Here is a 25,286-nt window from a genome sequence, read left to right as displayed (position 1 = left end):
GCAGGGTCCAATATTTCCCAAGTGCCCAGAACTAATAGTTATAAGTCATTTAAGTATTTTTTTTTTGGTGGTGGTGCAGCTTTTCTGTATTTTATATCATTGTAAACTTAGTATATTTGGGTTTTGGACTGTTGGTTGCATAAAACATCTCCTTAAGCTGTTATAATTATTCACCGTTTTGTGATATTTTTAGACAGAACGATTAATTGAATAAAAAAGAACAGTGATCAATAAAGAAAATAATAATTTACACATGCCCTGATAAACTGCATGCCCTAACTGAACTGTGTGTCAGCACAAATAAACAGAGTAGTGAATCCACTTTAGCGAGACGTCCAAGGTATTAAAAATCATAACCATCAGTGAAAACTACAAAATAAATCTTGTAAAATCCTGTGAAACAAACATCCTAAAAACAAAAATGATTTTGCACATTAGAGCTCTGATGAGTTATGCATGAACACTTTGAAGTTGTACCAAAGACATGTCATCATGATAAGGCACTTCTAGAGATATGACTACAGTTGGGTTTTGTTTTTGGAGAAGAGTAACTGCAATGTGAGTTTTAGCTCCGCTGAAAGGGTGTGCTATAACTGCTCTTTGAGTTTCCTTGGCCTAGCAACCATGCACACTGAGAGGTATCAGAAGCAGGGACACTTTAAAGTGAAGTAATTGAGCCTATTTTTGAACATAACTGATGAGTATTTTGGCCAAAACTAGGAAAATAAGTACTTGGTTGAAAATAACTGAAGCTTTCAGGGTTTTCCCTGCCATTATAAAGACTGAGATGCAGCGCCTCAGCGTTTTTTCACAGTCTCTGCCGCGTTTTTGCTGTCATTTCTGGTCCCGCTGCTTCTGTCCTCTGCTGTCTGTGTTTCACCGAGGGCGGGGCTCAGCTCCTCCTCACACACACACACACACACACACACGTATGCACACACACACTCAGAGCGGCCAGGTGAAGTGAAGATAATGTTGTATTCCTGTTAATGACAACTCCAATCGTTACTGTAAGTGCAATAAAAGCTTTCCAAGTAAAAAGCTAATAAAAGTAATTTATCAAACCGCCTCTTCAACAGGCATAAACATGCAGGAAAGTACATGCATTCATCTACTTTGCCTGCAGTTTCCTGATACTTTTTGCACAACCACACCGCGCTAGTTAAGCTAATAGCGAATTGTTACAAACAAGCTAAAACAAAAGCTGTCTGTATGTAGCCTGTTTAGCTTAGTTGCCACAAATCTTAAAAGTTGGCAAATTCTCGTAAACTTAACTGAGTCAAACCGGCCTGTCCTCTCTCTACCAGCGGTACCTGCAGGCAGTGAATCACATCAGCAGCAGAGGGACGAAGGACTGATACTGACTGATGTCTGCGTTCTTGATTCTTTCTAAACTTCACTCAGTAATATTATTTATTTCACCAAAATTTTAATTTCTTCCAGTGAGATATTGAGTTTAGAGTATATAGTGACTTTCTGAGTTAAACATTACCGTTGCTGCTCTAGAAACAATATTTAGTTATATTTAAAAATATAAATCGATTCTAATCCTGTTCTATAATAGAGTAAAACAATTCTTTAGTAATGATAGAGAACCCATAAGAGTATAGATAAGATAAAGATTAAAATCTAAGCGACACCCATCCTTACAGCTCGGCTAACGGCCTCACCCTGACTACAGGAGGACGAGCAGTTCAAACCCCTTCACTTGCAGCATTGTTTCACCAATGTTATTTTATGATTATTACTTTTTTTTTTTTTTTTTAAATGGCACACAGTGCAAGCACTCACAAAAATATGAAGGATAACTTCAGGCTTACTTCATCTGTAAGCTTATATATTTCACTCTACTTCTTGCTTATGTCTGAGTGTACTGTGAAAAACTACAACCTGTGCTTTTTTTAATAAATATTGCAACGATAATAGTCCTTATTCTTGGTTGGAGGAACCCAACACCCCTCAACTTAACTACCCCCACCCTGCTGCAACCATAACACCTAAGCCCTGCAGACACCTAGGGAAAACCCTGGCTTTTAAAAAGGAGCCTATGATCTATCTTGTTCACAGTATTATGTAATGCCACACCTCCACACGAGGCTTACACGGCACCTAGCTACACTAGCCAGTCCACCTTGTCTCCCTCCCTCTCCTCCCTCCCTTCCTCTTAATATATCACATATTTGAAATACCTTTTCTGTTCCCCTTGACTTGGTGCTTCTCTCTAATCTCACTTCTGTCTTATTGCACCACTTCTTCAAGTTTATCAGCCTGCCTGTCTCTCTCTCTCTCTCTATCTCTCTCTCTCTCTCTCTCTCTTAATCCTGCTAGCAGACATGCTCGGACTCCAGTAAAGAAGATTTGCCAATTCAGACTTCAGACTCTGAACACAATCAAGTAATGAAACAGTTACAGTATGCACGCCTTCATGCACACAATTCTTCTTCAGTCTTACTGGATTTATGCACTAATGCAGTATAGTGAAGAAGTTGATTTTATTGAGCCCTCTCTCTCTCCCTCTCTCTCTGTCACACCACTGAACCGCAGCATATTCTAAAAACTGGCATGACTGCATCAGTTATAATTGGAGGTCCGTAGTTCTGATATTCTTTGTTCTATTATAGTCACAATTTTCTCATTTTACACAGTAAGATCTAAGTGACAGTCAGTCGAAGCAGCTTAGCGTTCGGTTTTAACCAAAGTTAGGAGGTGGTCTGAATTAACATTTGGATATTTTTAAACCATATTTTTCTTTGAAGTTGGTTTTTCCATAATGAACCCGTGAGATGGGAGAGTTTCAGAGCTGAAACAATTATCGAACAAAGAACTCCCGCACATTTGTCTTCTGTGCTTGTAATTAAGGGAGATTTATTGGGAACAACGTTTCGGTACACAGACCTTCATCAGGTTATTTCCAAAATAACCTGATGAAGGTCTGTGTACCAAAACGTTGTTATTTTGGAAATAACCTGATGAAGGTCTGTGTACCGAAACGTTGTTTCCAATAAATCTCCTCTAATTGCAAGCACAGGAGACAGCGTGCGGGAGTTCTTTGTTTCGATTATTGACGGCCCGCGGTCTTCTCTCCGACGCAACCGTCTATCTGCAGGTGTGCAAAAGTTCTGCTGAAACAATTAAAAACTTATTAGAGAAAAGAAATCTGTAATTTTTCCTTAATTGAAAAGCAAAAATGTCAAACATTCTCTGGATCCAGTTTCTCCGTTGTGAGGATTTGCTCCTTTCCATTGTCTTAAATGATGGTTACCTAAATCTCTTTGGGTTTTGGACAGCTGGGAGGAGAAAAGAAACGGTTTTCAGGATACTATGAAGGCCATTTGTCACAGTTTTCTGACATTTTATAGATGAACAATTCATCAAGAAAGTAATGCATTGAGTAATCGACAATTAAACAATCTTTAGTGTCGGCCCTTGTTGCAGCAACTTCCTGCATTTGAACAACATGACCCCAACACATAAAATAAAGGTAAATTTTGTCTTTTTACATGCTGTTGCTAGGCTTATAAAAGAGGGAGGGAGTATGGGAAAGTTGCTAACACTGTCACACAACCAATAAGGAACCTGACATAAAATTTCACATGTGTTTCGGAAACTTTGATGATAAGGAAAATGATGACATTCTCCTCTGTAGATATGGTGCAACGTTGTAAACAATGACGAGCCAAAAATATATTGAAATCCAGCTTGAGTCTGACGTATGGGGGCAGTGGATTTTCCGCTGCAACTCTCCCCACCCCCGACTGACGCCGGCGACATTACATGCTAAATATTTATCCGTCGAACTAAACAAATGTGACAGACGTGGGGTTTTAACCACGGCAGAACTTCTAGATCTAGTAATAATAATCTACTAAGCCAAATACACTTAAATTAGTCAAATTAGCCTCGCGCCAGCAGGATGTACACTGATAACAATGACAGTGTAAAACAGCAATCGCCGGGGTCCTATTCAGCGTGCAACCATTTATTGTCCGGCTGCATTGTGCACCAAGTTACTGCAATCAGCACTTAGCACAATACTGATTCATCACAAAGCTACAAATCAGTCTACCATGCAGTCTGTGCGCACCCCTCCACCAAAGAAGCGCCAACACATTCCTGGCCCCAGCTGCCTTTAGCTCTACAGAAGAACCACCGACCATCAGAGCAAATTATCATGTTATAAAACTTCTGCTTTGTTCGTTTCTGCCGTCCACTCGGATGGATTTAGTAACCTGTTATTGTCCTTTATGGCCAAAAAAAAAAAAAAAAAAAAAAAAAAAAAAAGGTATAGGAAATTGAAACCAAAACCGAAGTTGCCATGCCGAATGTAAAGGGAGAAGTGATTAGCAGAAAAAAATCAACAACACTGACAGAAAGAGTGTTCAATACAGCAGATGTCAGCCTGAGTACTAAAGAGGCCCAGAGAAGGAGAGCTACATTATCTCAATCTCCAGCTATGCACAGTACTCTCTCTCTCTCTCTCTCTCTGCAACTGTCTCCTTTGTATAGCCTGCTCTCTTCCTCTCCAGTAGTCTCTTTCAAAATGTCTATCTTACATACGCAGAAAGTCAACTACTTCAGCCCACATGTTCCACATATAGTGTGGTCTATTGTGCAAATACATGATAAAACCATTACTGGTTTTAAAACCCACACAAAAAAATGCTTTAGAAATGCACTCGAGACATATTTAACATTTAAATACTGTGATTTTTTGGGGGGATTATTTTTTGACATGTCACTTTTGCATTAATAATGTAATGCGACGTACTGGTGAAGTTACAGGAAAAACATGCTGATAAGCCTCAGACGAGAAAAGCGAAGATAGCGTGACGGCATCAAATATTTCCTTAAAACAAGACGCTGCATGTAGACTGAACCTTGTGAGAGCATGTAGAGTAACGACCAGTTATTCACACTTTTATCTCCGACGTTTGGAAGAATGCTCGCTCAGACTGGCTGTTGGGGAGATAAAAGAGCAATTATACACACAGAGAACAGTAAACATGGAGGAGTCAGAACGCTTGGGTTTACATTTAACCGTTAGCGGCCATCGACAACAAGGTCGTTGAGCTTCACTGATATTAGACAATATACTCTCAAACTTTATGGAGCTGCCTGCTCAACGCACTTAAATATACTATATTACTTCCTTAAATGGTTGAAAATTGGAGAAAACTACATTTGTGAGGATGAAATGCACTTTAAAAACTATTATTTTCCGTCTTTGATGAAACAAAGGCACGTTATCTTTGTTGCGCATCAATGTGAAAAAAAAAATAGTGCTTTAAAAAAGGTGAAGCTGAAGAATTTCACTTTCATATCAATTCTTCATTTCTGTATAAAATAAAAAAACGGAGCCCTAATATGAACTGCAAGGCGCTTCGCTCTATCTGCTTCAATCTTCGAGTTCCTTTTTCTTGGCGGGCCCGAGCACATGTATATTCTCTCAACTGAGAGGCCCAGAAAAGGAGCAACACTTTAATGTTTAAAAAAAAAAAAAGGCTGAGAGCTGGAATGAGGCAGAATAGTTTCCCAGCCCGGCCCTCTTCTCTTTCTCTTACCCTCTCCACATCTGCTGCACTCATGTAAACCCCTGTGGCTCAGAAAGGAGAGGCCCCTTTTCCAAGCCTCCATTCTCCACCTCTTTCCCCCTACCAGAGCTGACTGTAGAACTATCAAAACATTAAAAAAAAAAAGAGAGGAGGAAGAAAAAAAAAAAAGCTGAGGAGTAGGAGGAAGGGAGTGAGATCCCTTGGTGGTGGGCAATAAATCACAAACACTCTGGGAGCAACAAGAGCCCTGCCTCAATCACAGAGCCCTCAGCCCCTCTTCAAAGCCCCCTTGAGCATGCAGGGCCCAATCCCCCCTCTCCCCACCCACCACCCACCACCACCACCACCACCACTCCTCCACCCCTGCTTTAGCCCCTCTGCCAAGCCCACAACTCCGCTCTAGTCCTGATCCTTTTGCACACCATCCCTTGCACCAACCTTTTAGCTAGCACTGAGGCTTTCTCTCCCTTTACCCGCAACCTCAGGGCCCCTTCTCTCCCTCCCTCTCTGTGTCTCTTAACGGCCCCCGGACACAGAGACTTTTCTTCTCCTGGTGCAACATTCACACTCGCTCCAGGCTCGGCGCTGCCACTCAACCACGACACAGCCCATTCAACACATGCCCCCTTCATACAGCTCCTCATTCACCCTCTGCGAAACCACAGCAAAGAATTTCACAATCGTACCACAAAAGGGCAGAAACTAGAAACCTGGCAACTACAGCTGCTCTTTAGGTGAGCAGAAAGCATTAGGCGCACATTTCATGCAAACCACAGTGTCTTTAAAAAGATGCGAGTTTTTAATTGCAGTTCAGAGCTGTGGTCTCAGTAATGCTGATCCGGATTTCAAAGGGTATTTTTCATGTGCAACCAGGTCGAGCTTCACAGAACTAGATTGAAATCACTAATAGAAAGAAATACAGTCTTTACATCACTTAGTCAATAATGCAGCTGTATCTGCAGCAGGGAAATACTCAAACTGCTTATAGATGTTACATAAAACACTTAAACTGGGTTATCTTATTTGCATTACAGGAACCGTCCAACTCTTACACAGAGCAAGATAAGAGACTTCTTATCTTTGTATCTAAAACAGACTGATCAGATGTGTTTAGTCTTTTTGTTTTGCACAATGTGTCATGAACACAGCTCACCTACCTTTGTCAAAAGTGCAAAAAATAGCTCCAAAGTTGTTTTATTTACACGTTAACTCTTGTTTAATATGTATGCAAATAGATCAAAGTGGTTTTAGGAGGAGTCATGTATTTCGAGTGATAAGTGTTTCTCTAACTTTTAGGATGCAGTAACTGCATGCAGCATTTTTACCGGGTTGCCAAGTTTGCAAACTGTTGCAACTTTATCATGAACAAAGCTCAAGTGACTCGAAAATGGCGACTTCCAGCTTGCTAGCAAACAAACAAACAACATGTAAACAAGATACAGCTTTGAAAATGTAGGAGGGCGTGTTTTTTTTTTTTTTTTTTTTTTTTTTTTTTTTTTTTTCCAGTTTTGGTGGAGCTAGCTTAGCTGTTCCCCATTGGCTACTGGAGAAGAAGTAATTTGAGTTAATCACCAGTATAAAGTGATCTAATCATCTTTCTCCACACTGATAAGGGAATTATATTCCCCTAAGATGCGGCTTTGTAGGGGGAAAAAAAAACAAAACAGATGATATCCACTGGTAACATATGGCTGGTACGAGATGCTCTGGTGTACTATAGCCTGGATACACGCCAGCACCATTGTCCTCTGGGACTGGGATTGGTTGACATTCAGTGCAGCTGTATAGCACTGAGCAGGGCCACTTGTTATCAAAGACTGCAACTGTTTTGCAAAATCAGCATCTCTCTCACACTTTACTAACCGGAATCCAGAATCTGTGGGTTGCTGCATGTTTATAAAACAATTATTTAGTCATCGGCTAAAAAACTCATTCGCATCCGACGTCAGAGATCATCTACACGTGCAGTATGACCAAAATGTCATAGTTAAGTCCTATGATAACAACTGAACCTTGACAAATAATATTTTAATCTTCTAGTGACGTAAATACACACTAATGTGTTGTTTTACTCAAACGCGGGTGTTAACAAGTTAGCGTCATTCAGCAAGTCGACTGGGATTGATTATGAAGTCATTTCTTAAGCAAAAAAGCCAAAAATTCATTGGTTTCAGCTTCTCAAACCTTAATATTTTCTAGTTTTCAAGCTCTTTTATGACAGTTAACTGAAAATATTTTATTTTTTGAACTATTGGTTGGTCAAAACAAGACATCTAATAACATAATCATGGGCTCTAGGGGCTTTTTTCACCATTTTCAGACGTTTAAAAGACTATACAAGACATGGAGTAGATAAATTGATAATAAAAATACCTGTTATACAGTTCTGTGGTCCGGTGTTGAACTCACCTTGCTCCGAGTCCGAGTCTGTCTCCGCCTTGAAGGAGCCTGGAGCTACAGGTAAGGGTCTGAGGGGCCGTGGCTTGGGCGTGGGGGGAGAGATCCATTTCTTTCCAATGTACTCGACATACGTCCCAGGGAAGTCCCCTTTTTCCTGAGTGGTTTCGTTGAAGCCGGGCAGCCAGCCAATCTCATCTGGCCTCTGTTCCAGCCCATCAGTGTACCCAAGGGCCACCAGTGCCCCTTTGCTTACCAACAGTATATCCCCCACACGCAGATCAATGTCCTCCTCCCTCTCCTTCTTGTAGTCATAAAGCGCCCTGTATTGATATCCTTCAGCACTCATACTGATCACTTTGTGTCAAGATGTTCTTTTTGAAGATGAACTGCTGGGGCTTGATGGTAGTTCAACCAGCAAAGTTACTTTTCAGGTTTTTCTGACTATGTGTTCAGTCCAGGTACACATTTGCTAGTTGAAATATTTGTATGTGTACGATTCCAAAACAACAACAACAGTCTGCGGCCGTTCTTCGGAAACAATATCTAGCTTGTCTTCATTCTTTCACAGTTCCTGTCTCTTCTGAATGATTTGCACTTCTCTTGGTGTGTTGCCTCACAATATGTACCCATCAGTAAATGGCCTACAGCTGTGATCTTGAGAATGCTATCCAGACCTGCAAGATGAGAGTGGAGACCATTTGCAACATGTTGCATAAGACAGTTACAGCATATATATATATATATATATCGCATTTAATGCTCAGATGTGAACAGACTAAGTTTACAAAAAAAGATTGTATAAAATCAACAGAAAAACCAATGTAGATTTTTACGATAAAGGCAGAATTTACACCAACAGTAAGAATACTGAGCTGAAGCCCAAGCGAATTAATACTGCGTGCTTAGACTCAGCTATGTACATCACAGAAAACACTGCACAGTATCACTGATGGCACTTAATATCTATTAATATTTAAACACTTCATACTAACAGTTTATACTTATTTTATAATTCCAAGCCACATGCCAAGTTTGCAGCAAATCACATTTTCTTTAATGAAGATAAATTTGCAATGTTTTTCATTAACTGTAACATTAACTTAAGCTGTATGTTCACCTTATTAAAATATCTTAATTTTCATAATGCACTAGTGTAAAGCACCATTGCACTATTTCCCTAAATTAAACTCTTTCCAACTGGGTACTTTACTGAGCTTATATGATGCTTCAGCAGTCTGAGTTAGTCATCTACCACATTCACAGTCTTTTTAGCATAAAAAAATCCCTTTTTGTGTTTCCTCGGACAGTGTTTCCCTGTTAAGCTTCAGTGGAAATACAGTCACAGAAAAGAGGGACTCTGACACTAAAAAGACTGTGACATTGAGAGAGCTCAGATAAATTTTTAAACACATTTTTGCACAGGAGGAGGGCTGTGGATTTTGGCCCCTCCATCACTTACATTGTAAATGCATTATGAAGGGATCTTCTAATGGTCAGTATGAACAGGAGGAATGATTATGGCAAGAAAAAACCTACTTCAGTGTTCATTTTAGGCACCTAACTGTTGCTTAAAGACAGACTTTTTGTGGGAAAAAACTGTGAAACCGTCCTTTAACCAGTTCCTGGCATTCTGGGTTAATTTCAGTGCTGGTCAGCCAACATATGGTTGCTAACATTAGCATTTAGCGTGACAGCTTAAATTCACAGCGCTGTTAGTATTATATAACTAATATAGTAGCCTCCATGGTGTGTTAGCAAAAAGGGCTGGAAACCTGTGGATTTGGAAAACGTTTGATGGTTGCAAACTAAACTTTTAGGGAGTCTAAAGTTACAGTGCCTGGAAAAAAAAATGTCCAGGGAGCAGACTGGTTAACAGTTAGCTAACTTAAGTCAGCCAGCTAACGCCAGCTTACTAACCTTAACGACTAGCATTAAGTCAAATTAGAGATAATTAGCTGTCTGCGGAAAGCCATTTCAATAAGTTTACTTAGAAGTTGCAATTGTGCGTTAAGTTATATAAACAAAAGCAAACAATCAAGAGCAGAAAGGAACAGCACAGGAGAAAAAAAGACATGCAAGTTAACGCAAGAGTAATAAAGAGTAAGTTAAGTTTGACCTAGCTGTCTTACAGAAAATGTAAGTAACTGAAAAGTAGTTTCTTAAATAATCACTTTTTTAACAGAGTAGTGTAAACATTTGCTAGCTCGTTAGCCAACTTGGACAGCAGCAACGTTACATACCGAGTCTGCATGGATCCACATTGAACGCTTCCACTTGGATAAAAGTCTGACTTGCGGCGTGTTATCAATAAAACGCAACCCTAAACAGGTCATTTACCAGCACGGTTAAAACACACACACAAAAAATCCTCTGCTTGGGTTTAAATCCGGTATAACGAGCTGTACAAACTGTCACAGCCTGTCGACATAACGGCACGGTCTCATCGTCCCGAACAAATGCTGCCTTGAACGTCGCCTATGCGGCCAACAAGGGGCAAGACAAAGGTCGGCCGCTGATTGGTCAATTTCGCTGTCAATCAAAACCATCACATAATCGGACCAATCAGCTTCTGTCCAGTGGCGGACACTCCCCGTTCATGTATTCCTGCACGCAATACGAAACATCTATGGAAGTTACATAACTTCAACATGCAATTCTTATGGTAACTAAGTTCCTTTTGGTTTTTGGTAACAGCATCTGTGTTTATACATGTCAGTTATTATATTTACAGAATTATCATCCAAATTATTGAAGGCACAGTAAAGATATCAGCTTCCACTATGCGCCAAAAGATGGACCAACACTTCAGAGACTATTGTATATCATGAAGAACATAAACTATTGTGGGGTATTCCTAATTTCTTTGTTTTCTACTTCCACACTATTCTGAAACTATGAAGTATGCTTTCTACATTAAATTATGTGTGAAATAGAATAACGTCCATAACATAACCCAACAGGAAAAACACAAGAATTATGTTTTCTGTGACAATTAGGACAACACGTAACCATGTTTCAGGTTATTTATTCAGTCTATACATGTAACTTTTTTTTCTCCTATAAATCATTACAAGTTCTCTGTGTGGAAGGTCCCAAAATCTAAAGAGTCACCATTTGTGGCGCATGACTGTGAATGTGGGTGGCCTAATTATGGTAGGAAAAGAGGGCTGGCTTGCAGAAATCCCCTATCAAGTATAAACCCTACTGTCCCGGCTGTGCTAAAAGAGGCTGTAAGCAGCTTTGTACAAGGGTAGGCCCCTTTACGTGTTCCACAGTGACACAGGCATCAGTGGCCATCACCACTTTGAAAAGAGGAAGAAGTCTAGAAAAAATGAGAATTTGTGGTGGTGAAATCAACAGTGACTAAAGGAACATCAGGAGTGAATTATGAAACTTCAACAAAATGCGCATTTGACTCTCTTCGTAACATTTTTTTTTTTTTGCAATAAACTGCACACATGTCACACTTTTTTGGCTGCCAGTAACCTCACAGTTTACTCAACCACAACTGAGTTAAATGTGTTAACTTTTGACAGTATTTCTTTCTATCTTTACTCCATTTTCAGGAGAAAGGAGTTTTTCCTCCCTCTCAATTCCAGACCAAACGGTGTCCAGTAGATAGCCACTGAATATTATAAACAGGATTTATATTTCTGCTGCAGGTGATGGAAATTAATATTTAAACCACCAGACCATATAATCCCCACTCTGCCAGCACCACACTTCGCCCCTGTGATTAAATAGTCAGGCTCTGGTGACCCATCTGCTGTCCTGCAGATACCCAAACGACACCTCTGGTAGCATCTCTGTACCCACACAGACCATCGAATGGTTTGGATTTTATTAATATTTTCTAACTGACATTTAAAAAGTGAGACATAAAACAAAAGCACACCATACTTCCCATAACTTTGTCTGGCTTGTTTGCACAGTAGAATATTGCACAAACAAGGTGTGCCAACACTCGGTGAGTTAAAAAATGAAAAAAAGTGGTTATTCTTCAAACCGAAAGCTATTCATTAAGTGTATTTCCTCACTAACAGTGCATAGATGCAAGTATAAATTTAGCACTTGTGTTTTGGTGAAGTCCTGAACTTTGTATTTACTTTTTATGGGACATAAAGGCCTTTCAGCATATGAATTGTTTATATTTCCACATATCCTCTACTTAAGAATTATTTCTAAATATTTCAATGCTGCATGATCTTATTAAATATCTCTCTTTAGACTGCACATCCAGCATTCATCAGAATAGTTTGACCCACTTTTTATATTCTATTCTTTCTCAGAAATTGTTTGCATATTTTATGCAAAGCTAAGAAGCTTTCATTGCAAACCAGAATCCATGCATGACTTACTGCTCTCTTCCTATACCACATTCTTCAATATTGGGTAATTTGACACACTGGATTTGTTTATGCTAAGAATATTTTGTGGTCATAATTGTGCTTTTCAGCAAAAATTGTGAGAGGAAATGTGATCTTAAGCTTAACATGTATACTGTGACGGCGCCAGCAGGGATTTCGAAAGCAGTTTTTTTTTTACTACTTTCTTTACAGTAAACTTGCGATGTGAAAGCTTTCATCTGGTCAGCATCAAAAGGCTCAATCAGTAAAATTTGTCAGCATGTATATTACAATTATATGTGCAATTTTACAGATGAAAAATATGCATTTTGTCGGACATATCATCTGATTCTAATTAGATATATCATCCTGGAGACTTTTTTCTCCATGTTCCGGTTTACAAGCACTCTGTTTTCACATGATCAGTTTTGTTGCTTTTGTTCCTCATAGAAATACTGATCATTTTCATTTTAAATAACCATTCTTGAAATGTATAAGTAGGTTACTTGAATAATTCATTAGATATGCACTTTTCTGTTGACATATCCTTCCTTGAAGTAACATTATTTGAGGTCCAAACTGTCAGCCCTCCTCAGCCTTTAATATGGTAATTTCCAAAGTGTGAAGTGCTCTCGGACCACCTACTGTGCTACAGCATTCCAAAACAGACTGAAAATAGGTCAACAACCTCATGATGCTAGAAAAATATTGCAAATTTAAAAATCTCGCCTAAAGTTGGATGATATTTATATGTATGTATAAAGAAGCATAAACATCACAGAATTTCACGGATACAAACAGCAATGTGAACACAATTATCCCACATGAATAAACACGCGGACGTTTATCAGCAAAACACTGCAGGCTCATTGAAGGATTTGTAACATTTGTTTTAAAAATGTAGAGTCAAAATAATGTTTCTCTCTCCTCTCTTACAGAATCTGTCAGAAGTGTTTTTTTGCTCGGGGGAGTGAAGCACTCTATAGGCTATCAGACTCTGAATTAAAGCTCCAGGTACATTGGCGGAGTGTTCCTTTCATGTTATAACAGTGGGACCTACTTCTTAAAGAATTCACTCTGCGTGGATTGGGCCCCTTAAACCATTAATCTATGCAGTGTTTTCAAGGTTTTAATAATGGCTAACTTTAGAGTGTAGGGCTCTCAGACTGGCAGCTTTTTATCCCCCCCCCCTCCCCACCTCTGATTCTTTCACTTTTGTGAGCAAGCTGAGAATTCTCACATGGGTAACCACGTAATGCTCACTAACATAAGATGAACTTGTGAAATGCATCACCCACCAACGCCTATTTAACCAAAACTGAAAAGAAAAAAAAAAAGAAGAAGGAGTGTGGTGGGGGGGGGGGGGGGGGGGATACTTCCTCCTTATGCTTTGCTTCCCTTTTGCCACAGGAATACTTTGCTGCATTGACATATTTGCTTCTCCGTTGTAGTTTTATAGTGAAGTGCCCGTCATCCAGTGAGAAGGGAATGTCATGAAAAGAATATTATTCTGGAATTACCATAAAAAACAGAGTTGTGCATCTCTACTGACCCAGTAGGCGGAAACACGTATAATGATTCATAATTGCCTTTTTATTGTTGCATTTTCCATCAGTATGCATTAAATATGTGCATTAAACTCTACACATATTGAGACATTAATGAGATTCGCTATGGGTTTGCAGAGGATGCTTGCAGAATCAGTTTCCTAACCCTTACATACTGTTCAGGTCATTTGTACAGAGCAGTAAAAACACATAAACATGATTCTTTTAGCCTGACATTTTATGACATTTGCGGAAATTACCTAAAAAATACAAAAAATGTGAAGATTTCAACTTTATTTGTGTGTAGCTGATACACATTTTTATACATAGAGAGTGTTAAAGGTTAAATATTTATTCAAATTCAAAAATCACCATTCAAAAATGTCGTTGCATTCATCACATTCAATACAATTCTATGAAATTCAATGAAACCATGATGGCTGTTATGTTCCCCTGTTTTATGTATCATAAGACCATAATAAAGTGTGATTGTAAATGTTTTTTCTCTATAAACAAATAGCATGAAACCCAAAGAATACACTCTCTCTGCTCTCTTAAACCTTCATTAAGGATTAATCACCCATTTATTAATGATTGATGAGGTATTTATGAATTAAAAACAATAGATTTGTAGTTCAGGTGTTTGGTATGGAGACTAGTTACGAGAGGATGCTGTGAAGGATCAGATTATGAACAGTAGGGTAAAAACATCTTTTTAAACAGAAAAAGTATTTTACTAATGTCATCACTTGTTTTACTTGTTATATTGATTATTTCACCATTTTTACCTTAATTAAATGGTTGTATTGTTGAATATTTTATCAATTCTCTGTAATTTTTAGTGATCTGACTTAATTTAATTTTACTGCGCTGCTTTACATGGTTCTCCCATGTAAAGCACTTTGTAACACTGCTTTGAAAAGTGCTTTATTATTACTATTATATTGTTGACATGTTCTTACAGCAAAGCTATTAATACTTCATTAATCTCCACAGACAGTGTTGAGATATGAATTAGTTTCAGCGTGTGTAACGTTGAAACTCTTGTATATTCTTTGCATATCTGAAATATGCAAGAAAAGCTGTCGTTTTATAGCCGTTGGATATGATGTTTTAAAATGGCTCCGACTCTAATACGCTCATTGGCATCGCTCATCTGGCACTCTGGCACTGAGGTTTTCCGCTCAGTCAAAGTGTGATGTTTGTAGACTGGAATTAGCCTTCATTAGCGCACCTTGTCATGCTGCTTGATGATTTTCCACCGCTAATTCCACATCCGGCAATTCAAAGAAACCCCTGTAAATTCTTTTTACTCGGAGCACAGGCTTGCTTGTGCGCCTGTCATCAACAACATTCCTCTGGTATGGAAGAACACTCCTTTCTTACTCAACCATCAACTCATCAAATGTGGCAGACAATGACTTTTTTCACTGGAGGAGACCATAAATCATTCATTTTCAGTACTAGCCACACCTCATGTGCTTTCCAGCTCAAGAATTCCTATCTGCTGTAGAAATCAAGAAGCTGGTGTTAATAAAGTTCTGTTAGGATACAAAAATATGGACGATCAGCTTTTAAAGTAAAAACTGAACTTATGCCAACGAACAAAGGTGGTCCGTTTCTTCCATAACAGTTACTGAGTTGTGTTACGTAACACAAAATCCTCAGCTGTGATTTATTACGAGGAAAAAAAGCTTCTGTGAATTTGTCTTCTGAAGTTATGGAATGTAGGAAAACAACAATTTTTTGAGCTGACTCCATGTTTACATACTTACTAGACTATTCTTCTTTATTATTAACGCTATAATTAGTAAGCTCGTCTTACATTTATGAATCCAGTTTTGTAACGAAATGATGAGTTCACTAAATGTTCAACTGATGAGTTTATAAGCATGTATTTCCCAGCATGCATTGTATTTGGATTAAATTTTTCCTACCTGTTAAATGGTGGAGATGTGTATTTTTGTTTCTTTGCTCGTGTCTCAGAAGAGTCACATGGTCTTCTTTAAGATGATCAAAATGACAACAATGCAAACCATGATGAGGATGGGTATGCACTTCAAAGCAGTCCCCATTCGCTAACAATAACTTTCAGTGTGGTATGCTTACAATGTAAGTGAGCTAACCTTAGTTTGCTGGGAGACAGCCATACAACAAACCTGCAGAGCCTTCATCTCACAATTATAATGAGGAGATAAATTTGACATAGTCTCATAAAATACACGCTTAAACCGAAAAGTCCTTGTCAGCAAAATATACAAATGCATTGCTATAAGTTAGAGTAAATTATCAGAAATCAAATTCAGTTGTGATGATGAAAATGAAAATGGGACAAATTCAAAGCCAAAATGTATGAAATTTGAACATTTTGAACATACATAAAATCACATTGTGACATAGAATCAACCATAATACAATCAAGTCAAATATAGACACATATCAATATAATTTTCGTTAATTTCATATAAAAAAAAACTTTAAAGCTATACTATGCAGGATTTTCCTAAAAAAACAATGTATAGATGCATACAAAAGTAATACCTCTCCATCGTCACTTATGACCAACTATGTGGTGGTGTATTTATCTGTTTATCTTTTTTGTATTTTGCTGTGTTTGGGTGTCAACCTTTGGACAGTGGGTGTGCATCCCGCAGCCAATAACAGCGTACAGGGTGTGAGGTCAGGACTTGTAGCATAGCAACCAGGTTACATGCTACTGTCTCCGTCTCTCTCCTCTGCTTCGCTCTGCTCTCTGCTCTCTGTGTCATGGATGTATAAAGAGCAGCAGGTCTGTGTGTCTGCTTGACCGAGGGCGGGGCTGAGTTACACACACACACACACACACACAGAGCAGAGAGGCCACAGCGGACAGGATGAAGCTGCATTCACACCAAAATCCGGCAATGCGGCACCGTCCTGCAGGGTTGTGCAGAGGTGTGGGCGTGTTTATTTGTGCTAAACGATCAGAAAATAATAATTTATTTATCTGATTCACAGCTTTGTTCTCACCAGCATCGCTTGCTCTCTTTATTCACTCAGTAGCTCGCTCGACCACCACTGCTCTCACTCTGGTGTCAAACCAGGGAGGAGGGGCCAACAAATCCTGCATAGTATACCTTTAAATTAATGCTCAAATATTCTTAAGCTTCATCTCTTACCTTGAACGGATAAATCTGGTGGTATGTTTCTGCGCGTGTGTGTGTGTGTGTGTGTGTGTGTGTGTGTGTGTGTGTGTGTGTGTGTGTGTGTGTGTGTGTGAGGCTAATGTGTGCAATGTGTCTCTATCACATTATTGTCATGCTGGGGAAAGTCCGATGGAACACGCAGGATGTACAGCATGTGATACTGTGACAGTAGTACAGTCGAATACTGTTTGACAACCACAGCACACTTAACTGTGCTGTAATGACTCTAAAGGCCAAAATACTGCAGTTGCCATATGTGTTGCTGTGTAGAACATATTTTTTTACTGTTACAAAGCTTAAAGAAATAGGTCATTTTTTTAGGAATGCATATTTTAGATGATTCATGGTTTTTAAATTTTACAGAAATGTAAAAAAGACGTTGACATGAGTTTGATACTGATCTTTTCACCTCACAATCGGAAAGCAAATAAGTAAATTCCAAGATATTGAACTATTCCAGGGACTGTCCTCCCACGAAAAATGGGAACATCAGTTGTAAAAAATGATCCTTCTTGTCCATTGAGAGAAAACTGAGAAGTCGTGTGATGTTGTTATAGAGCCACAAAGTTTGCAGATGAAGGAGGTTGGGGGTGGACGGATAGGTCAACAAAATTCTGTACTTTAAGATAAAGATTGCTGCTCAGTTCCTGCTTCCTACGACAATCAATGTTGGTTTCTAACCTCAACCAAACAGTTATTATTACTGTAACCACGATAATGAAGATTTCATTTCATTTGAACCCAAACAGTGATCTTTCCCAACCCTAACCAAGTCATTTACATGCCTAAACCTAACCAAACCTTAACCTTAACCATCAGGACAAGGTTTCATTTTGGATTCAGTGATTTGTAACCGTTTTGGAAGACAATGACAAACAATGTTGTCCTGCCAATAGGGCTGTCAGATCAGAAAGCTGATGTGGCCGATGACAAATTATGTGTTTTGTCATTTAGTTCGGTGGACGTGTTGTTCTTTGAATACATAATCAATTCTGTATTACAATAAATAATTCACAAAAAACAGCTGCAAACTAAAACAGGAGTGAAGAAGAAAATGGGAGGTTAGTATACTTCCACACGTCAGCTGAACAATGCTTCAAAAATCCAGTAACCTCTGCTTTGTATTAAAAAGGCATCTTGGCACAAAGTGCTGCAAGGTGATTAATGAATAATGTTGGCAAGCTGTGGTTGGGCTTTCTGGGAAATCAGTGACACAGATCGAGACCTGATCTGTCATCTAACATGAATGTTTGGATCACTTTGGCCTTCTTATTCTGTCTTTCTTTCTTTTAAAAAACTTCTCCCCCAGCGTAACACATTGTTTAGAGGTGTTGGTTAATGTTGCTAATCACTTTACAATCCTTTTAAAGATAGAGCATTTTTACAGTATCCTTAGTAAGTACTTTCCTTCCTATTTCTCCATATAAAGACAACTTTGCAATTGTTTTTTTTTTTACATTTAAAACCATTATACAGTACTTCCTATTGCAGTTCAACTAAACTTCCCCTTTTAATCTTGCCATCTCCTTACACATGTATGCACACTTCCTCTCTTTCTCTTTTACTCTCTCTTTCTTTTTTGTCTCTCCAACTGATCCTTCCTCTCCCCTGTTAACCCTTGCCTGTCTGGAATGCTTAGACCACATCCCTCCCCCCTCCCATCCCCTTCTTTACTGCATGCTGTGGGAGCAAGAGGCGGTGACATGTCACATAAACAAAGGGGAAAAAATGGGCCACATCATGCGGAGGTGCAGTGCAGAGAGTCGCAGAGAGTTAGCCATTGCTGCACTGGAGGCCTCCGTTTGATGTGCATGCACGGAGAACGGTGACCTAGTTCGGCAGTGACATGTTTATGGCTGATGAGCACAGGCCAGTGATTTCGCTCGCAGAGATTGCACCCTTGCTTCAGGGCCCTCTCATTTGGAGCACTTGGGCTTGAAACCCTTCCAAGAGACGAGACATGATTCTTGTTGGGTGGAACCTGAATACTCCTCCTTCATGCCGGCCCCCATGTCTCCTCTTGCTTTCTCCGTCTTCATGTCTCTATCTTAACCTCTCTTACATTTTTGAAGCAGTATCAATCTCCATATCTACCATATTAATCATTTTGTTAGGTCCTCGCCGATTGTTTTATGAATTAAATTGTATAAATGAAACTTTTTCTCAGATGTTATTCTGTATATTAGGCTCACTTCTCCCTGTTCATCCCCATGTAGTTCCTTTCCTAAGTGCCTGTGCAAGCAAGACCTCTCCTGACTTGAATTATTAATTTCCCCCTCAACGTGAGACAAATGCATCAGGCTGCTTTTCTTAGTTGACATACTTGAACGGTAAACCCAGTAACCCTTCAGTTGCTGTTTTTCTTTTTGTTATCAAAATATATGTTTTCTTTTTGCATTACACTACAGGAAATAGCGATACCAATTGCCCTATTCCCCCGTTATTTCAAAATTATGAATAATGTTCACTTCACGAGTTCATGGGTTCAAGAGCAATAATAAGTCCTAATTCCTATGGCCGCCATTTCATGGTGTCCAAGGCCATGTGTGAGCAGCCACAGGGCCTACATGACAGCCTGAGTGTATTCATTTTTCAGAATTAAAGCCTCTGATGAAGAGGCCTGCTCTGTAATTACAGGCAACTCCACAGCCACTCTTTGTGAGATTCATGTTACCAGGGCAACAAGCAAATTAAATATGTCTCCAAGGAGAGTAAATATACCCTTGCTCTATAAGTGTAATCTTGTTTGATGTGACTGCCACGACGCTCTCCCTGTGAGGGAGGTAATAATTCACATAGATTGGATGGGTTGAGGGCCGAGGAGAGTGAGCCCACTGTGTTACTCTGTCAAGCAATCAGTCAGAAAACGGGAAAGACATTTTGTCCCAGTATGAGCTTTTCCTTTTGACATTACACAGTTACAAAGCCAAAATGAATGATAATTCCATGTGGTTGACTTGGACTCAGGATCAATTTCCACTGCTGTTCCCTTGTATGCAGCAGGGATTTATTTGACCAACAGTGGCAGGGTTGAAATCTTTACACCGTCATGAGAAAACTAGCCAACACAATGAAACCTCATTGTCAAGACTATTTGATATTTACTGATATGTTTCAGGCTCTAGGGATGGCAATGTTGGTCTGTCCAGACTGCAAATATCTCAACAGCTACTGGATGGATTGCTATGAAATATGGTAGACATCCATGGTGCCCAGAGGATGAATCCTAATGACTTTGGTGATCCTGTGAGCTTTCCTTCAGCTTTTTTTCCTTCCACTTTTATGGATTTGAGTGAAATGTCTCATCAACTATGTGATGGATTGCCATGACATTTGGTTCAGACTAAGCAGCAACTACTGTGAGACCGAAGCCAACGCAGAAGTACCTTAAAGTGCAGTCGTCAGCCACTAGATGCTGGCTCCAACTGACTCCCATTCAAAAAGCGTCAATTTCTCTCTAGAAATACTGAGTCTTTATGGTTTCAATCACTAAGTTTGGGCCCTCTAATTGCATTTTGTAATTTATTGCTCTGTTAATAAGATTTGAAGACTTACAGTAGCTTTGATGTCTGCCTGTGGGTGTTGATTGACAGCTGTGACAATCGGCTCACCTACTGCTCTCCCCGGCTCAGGGACTCACACCGAGTTGGACTATTGTTGCAATATTTCAGTTAGTTTAATGTTACTTGATTACGATAACTGCCCTGTTAGCACAATTTAGCTAAAGTAGCTATTGTTAGCCATCTACGTCCTTCTTTATATACAGTTCACGGTTCAGACATTCATGCCCCCCTCAAGATGATGTAGTGATCCTGTAACGTTTGATCTAGCGCCAGTTCAAAATGTGTCCCAATACTTCGATGTACGACCAAATATCTGCAAACTATGAAACATGTTAGCTTCAGCTGTACTCTTTTGTTTAGTGCTAATTAGCAAATGTTAGCATGCTAACACGCTATAAGATGATGAACATGGTAAACGTTATACCTGATAAAAACCAGCATGTTTACCTTGTCATTGTGTTTTTTTTATTCTATTCTACATTTTATTAATTTTCTTTTGATCCTCATAATTACAGTATGTCTGTTGTTTTATTTGATTGTAATTGTCAACTCTCTATAAAGCACTTAAGTCAATATTTGTTGTTTTTAAATGTGCTCTATACATCAACTTGACTTGTTTTCTTAACTTTACTGTAGCTATATTCATGTGTAACTGCCTCGGGACATTACAAGCATTAGAAGCGTGACGCTGCTTGAAACACATCGCATGAATTTAACCCTTTAGCTTTGCTTTAGCAGATGACTTTGCAGTTAAGAATATGAAATTGTCATCAACAACACTGGGTTAAAGTATTTGTGGATGATGTATAGTCCACGTAATATTTCATAGGAAGTGTAAGAACATTAGTCTGAATAAACTCTGCTGTGGATAATCCCAGGATGTCCGCAGCGCTCAGCACAGAACACACACTGTTCTGTTCCTCTCTCTCCCTCTACGCTGACAGCGAGGATCTGTCCAGCTATTTCTCACCTGCATTTCAAATTCGTCATCGACACACAGCACAGGTTTCAAAGTGTCGATTTGAATTACATGAGGGGGCTATAAGATCTGGCTGCAAATTGAATTTCCTGGCTGAGACTCATTCATCTCCCTGTCACTGGCTCTGCAGGTCCGCTGTTACATTTTCAGTAAGATTGTAAGAAACATTGTCTTACCGACTTAGTCTGCAGCTTTCTGTCTGCAGTGGATGCATATGTTACTGTTTAAAATAGACTCAAGATATAATCATGTACAATGAAATGCATGCTAGTTCATATCTTCTGCAAACGTCCAAACATTTATTGTAGGTGATCTTGCGTTTGTACATCCCTCTGCCGTGATGTTTATCACCACAGCCCATTGTCACTGATGTTTCATTGCATAACAAGGACTGACGTGCTTAATTTCAGTTTATTTCAAAGATGATTTAAAGGGAATATCTAATTAGCCAGAGGAATGTAGAGGTTTTAAAGAACAGAAATAACAACAGAACAGCTTTTATGAAAAGTAGTTTCTCATAAAAGACCCTGTAATAATAGTCATTATCTCTTTTTTCCACATTCAATCTCATGAGAATAAAATTCAGAAACATATGCTGACAAGAGGGTTAGTCGTATCAAAGGCATTCTTGTGTGCAATATTGGATATATTCAATATGGAAATAATAAAGTGGTCTTAATATGATCTTAACATATGTGGTTGTTAGGATCTCATGTTGCTACTTGAGGTGAGAAAATGTCGTTTCAGGAAATAAGAAAAAGACAGAATCTGCTCTGGGTAGGCTTACTGTGAGATATTGGTTTCTTGCATGTGGGAACATGTCTAGTGTTATGGCTCGAGTCCAAGGTCAGAGATAATGTGAGTATCTATCAACCCAAAATATCCCCGGTTTTTATTTTCATTCTAGGAATATAACCTCTATTACTATACGACCCTTAAATTTATGACACAAGAAGGCAAACTTGGCACTTACTATGCTGCGCTTATACACGTTTGGGCCAACTCTGACAGCAGATGGCAAGGGAATCAAAACACCTCAAGAGGAAGACAGCAGGAAGAACAAAACACAAGAGAAGAAGAGAAGCGAGGCCTTGGACGCCGCACTGAAAGAGAGGGTCCGGGCTCTAGAGACCAGTTAAAGCAACACTGTGAGCAATGACCTGCTACTTTCATCTGGGCTACACATCTCGTTCCCACCACAAGGTATCAGTGTGCAGGACATGATGGAGAGGGCGCTGCATTGTGTATAAGGCCGACCATCTGGCATCATAAAAAAAAAAGCTGGGAACGGAGAGGCCCCACAGAGTTGTCCATCACACGAGACAAACACAAGCTACATTGAATAGTAGTTGTCAAGTTTGACTTGTGGGTTTGTTTCTGCACCCATCTCTGTCAAATGTATATAAATGTATGACATATTAGCTTTCAAAGACTTGTTGATATGAGCAGGTGATTTGAAGTTGAAGTAGAAGTTGTTTCCTAACAAACACTATGAAATCCATCCCCTATCACCATTTGTATCCTCATTATCCTCCAAACCTTAAAGGAATAGTTTGTTATTTTAGGCGATACACTCATTGCTTTCTTCCTGAGAGTTAAAGACTTTCCTCTTCCTGTTTTCATGAATTATCTTGAACTCAGGGGTGTATACAAAAAAATGTATCCAATCAAATGTGACTTTGGGCGACTCATCATCATATAAAACCATAATTGTTGCTTGTGTGGGTTGTTGTAGCTAGCAGAGCAGCATCATAGAGGGGACTATGTTATATCAGTGAGCCAAAACTTTCTCATTCTTTGAAAATAATGTAGTTGAGGTCTAATGAATTCGTCTATCCTTCGTCGCTCTCCTCCTGTCCTGTCAACATGGCTGAGGGAAGTGTGTGTGAAAGCCAAACAGTCCTCTGCAGTTCCTGTATTCGCTATGCCAAGACCATTTTTTTTAATATGAAGGATTTGATTTGACTTGTTATTGTATATCGCTCACATATTTAGTTTCATTGGGAAATATGTCACAGTACAGAAGCTAAAGACACTCTGTTTCACTGTGATGTTGGTATAATATGTAAGAATTATGTAAGAATTTTAGTGAAAAACATTCAAAAAATAACTAAAACTATCAACAGAATGTGAAGAAATAATAACATGAGACCTTCCCCAACTTTCTCGTTTTCCTATAACAGCCTGTGGACTCATTTCTATGTGAAGGACTCGGGATGGTTTGGCTGGGAAAATCCAAAGGATGTGACATTTATGCAAACTCCACAGTACCTTGCATCCCATCCACCTACAGCACCAACAGGGTGCAACACTAGCTAACATTAGCTTAGTAATGGAGTCTGCTAACATCTGACCCCGAGCTAGCTTTCATCCTATCGGACAGATAAGCTAACATTATTACAAAGCACGTGAAATATATTGTGATATTGTGGTTTTAGCTGGCTAATGTTAGCGTCACTGCTTGCACGTGCTGACAGAGTGCGAGCATGAGCAACAGGATGATGACTGCAGCTCACTTAACGGCCACCGGTGTCATTAATGAGAGGGAATTTCTGATTCTTACATATTTCACCTTTAAATAATAAGATCATTACCATTCACAAAATCCACCTAGCAGCAACTCTAAAACTCACCAATTAATGTGTTATATGTTGTTTGTTTAATCTGTACAGAAACTGAAATGTAAAAACCACAATTTGCAGTTTTAGTGGGGGTTATGTGCTGGATTATTTCTTAGCCAGGAGTGATGACTTCCTGAAGTCGACGACACCCAGACCTTCATACCTGCTAATTTAGCCCGTTCACTAGTGCTGAAATAAGACAAATTAATCACCAACAATTTTAATATTGAATTAAGCAATTTAAGTTGAAAAAATGCCACCCTTCTCTAGATTCAGCTTCTTAAATGTCAGGATATGTTGCTTGACTCTGTTTTATATCATATATATAAATGGAACATCTTCGGGGTTAAGACTGTTGGTTGAACAAAACAAACAATGTGAAGACGTCACCTCGGGATCTGAGGGATTGTAATAGGCTCCCCCCCCCCCCCTTTTTTTCTGACATTTTATATACTAAACAAGTAACTAATTCATCAAAAAGATTATTTGCATATTAATCAATAATGAAAATAATCCTGAGATGTAGATGCAGCTCTTATATATCTATATATCTTATATAGAACATGATCCTCAAAAATGTAACACTGTGTTAACTTGACATTAACACAGCTGCAAAGACGTTGGTTTGTTAAGGCTGAGGTTGGATTTTATTGACATGTAAAGGTCCCTGCTTTGAATATTTTATGAGGAAGAACTGAGGTACAGATTGTTTGCAGAGATATTTTTCTGATTTGCAGACACATTGTGTGCTCTGGACAAAATTGCACGCCAATGCAGGATTGAATTTGAAATGTCAATTGTTAATTCCCAGAGGGGCCGATCCATTAAATTAAACATTCTGTGAGCTAAAAGAAATTGACTTCATATCTAGCACTAGCCAGTTCACTTAGTGTCTAGTCTGGCTTCATCATGCATGCCAGGACAGGTCTATATGACTGGAGGCTCAGTCTGTGTATGCATCCGGAATAGACTCATAAAATTGGATAGAGCATTGTTTGACATGTAATATTAATTTAGCGGTGCAGTTCTCTGCCAGGGCGTGACTGACATTTATGAACATCGCTCTGAGGCATTTTATCATTCTAGGAAGTGA

The 25,286-nt window shown here is 39.1% G+C and overlaps 1 protein-coding gene across 1 annotated transcript in view; it reads right to left on the bottom strand.

Moving 5' to 3' along the window:
- Positions 1-10,423, bottom strand: part of pik3r1 (phosphoinositide-3-kinase, regulatory subunit 1 (alpha)) — a 30,707-nt gene extending 20,284 nt beyond the window's left edge. The window contains exons 1-2 of the mRNA XM_042394474.1: positions 10,193-10,423; positions 7,962-8,626 (exon numbers count right to left, since the gene is read on the bottom strand). Of these exons, the coding sequence (XP_042250408.1) occupies positions 7,962-8,298 (337 nt within the window). The 5' untranslated portion in view covers positions 8,299-8,626; positions 10,193-10,423. The remainder of the gene's footprint in view (positions 1-7,961; positions 8,627-10,192) is intronic.
- Positions 10,424-25,286: the final 14,863 nt, after the last annotated feature.

Source organism: Thunnus maccoyii, chromosome 19, assembly GCF_910596095.1.
Source record: "Thunnus maccoyii chromosome 19, fThuMac1.1, whole genome shotgun sequence".
Classification (NCBI taxonomy): Eukaryota; Metazoa; Chordata; class Actinopteri; order Scombriformes; family Scombridae; genus Thunnus; species Thunnus maccoyii.
The sequence above is the reverse complement of the archived record's forward strand: the minus strand, read 5'-3'. Positions and strand labels throughout refer to the sequence as shown.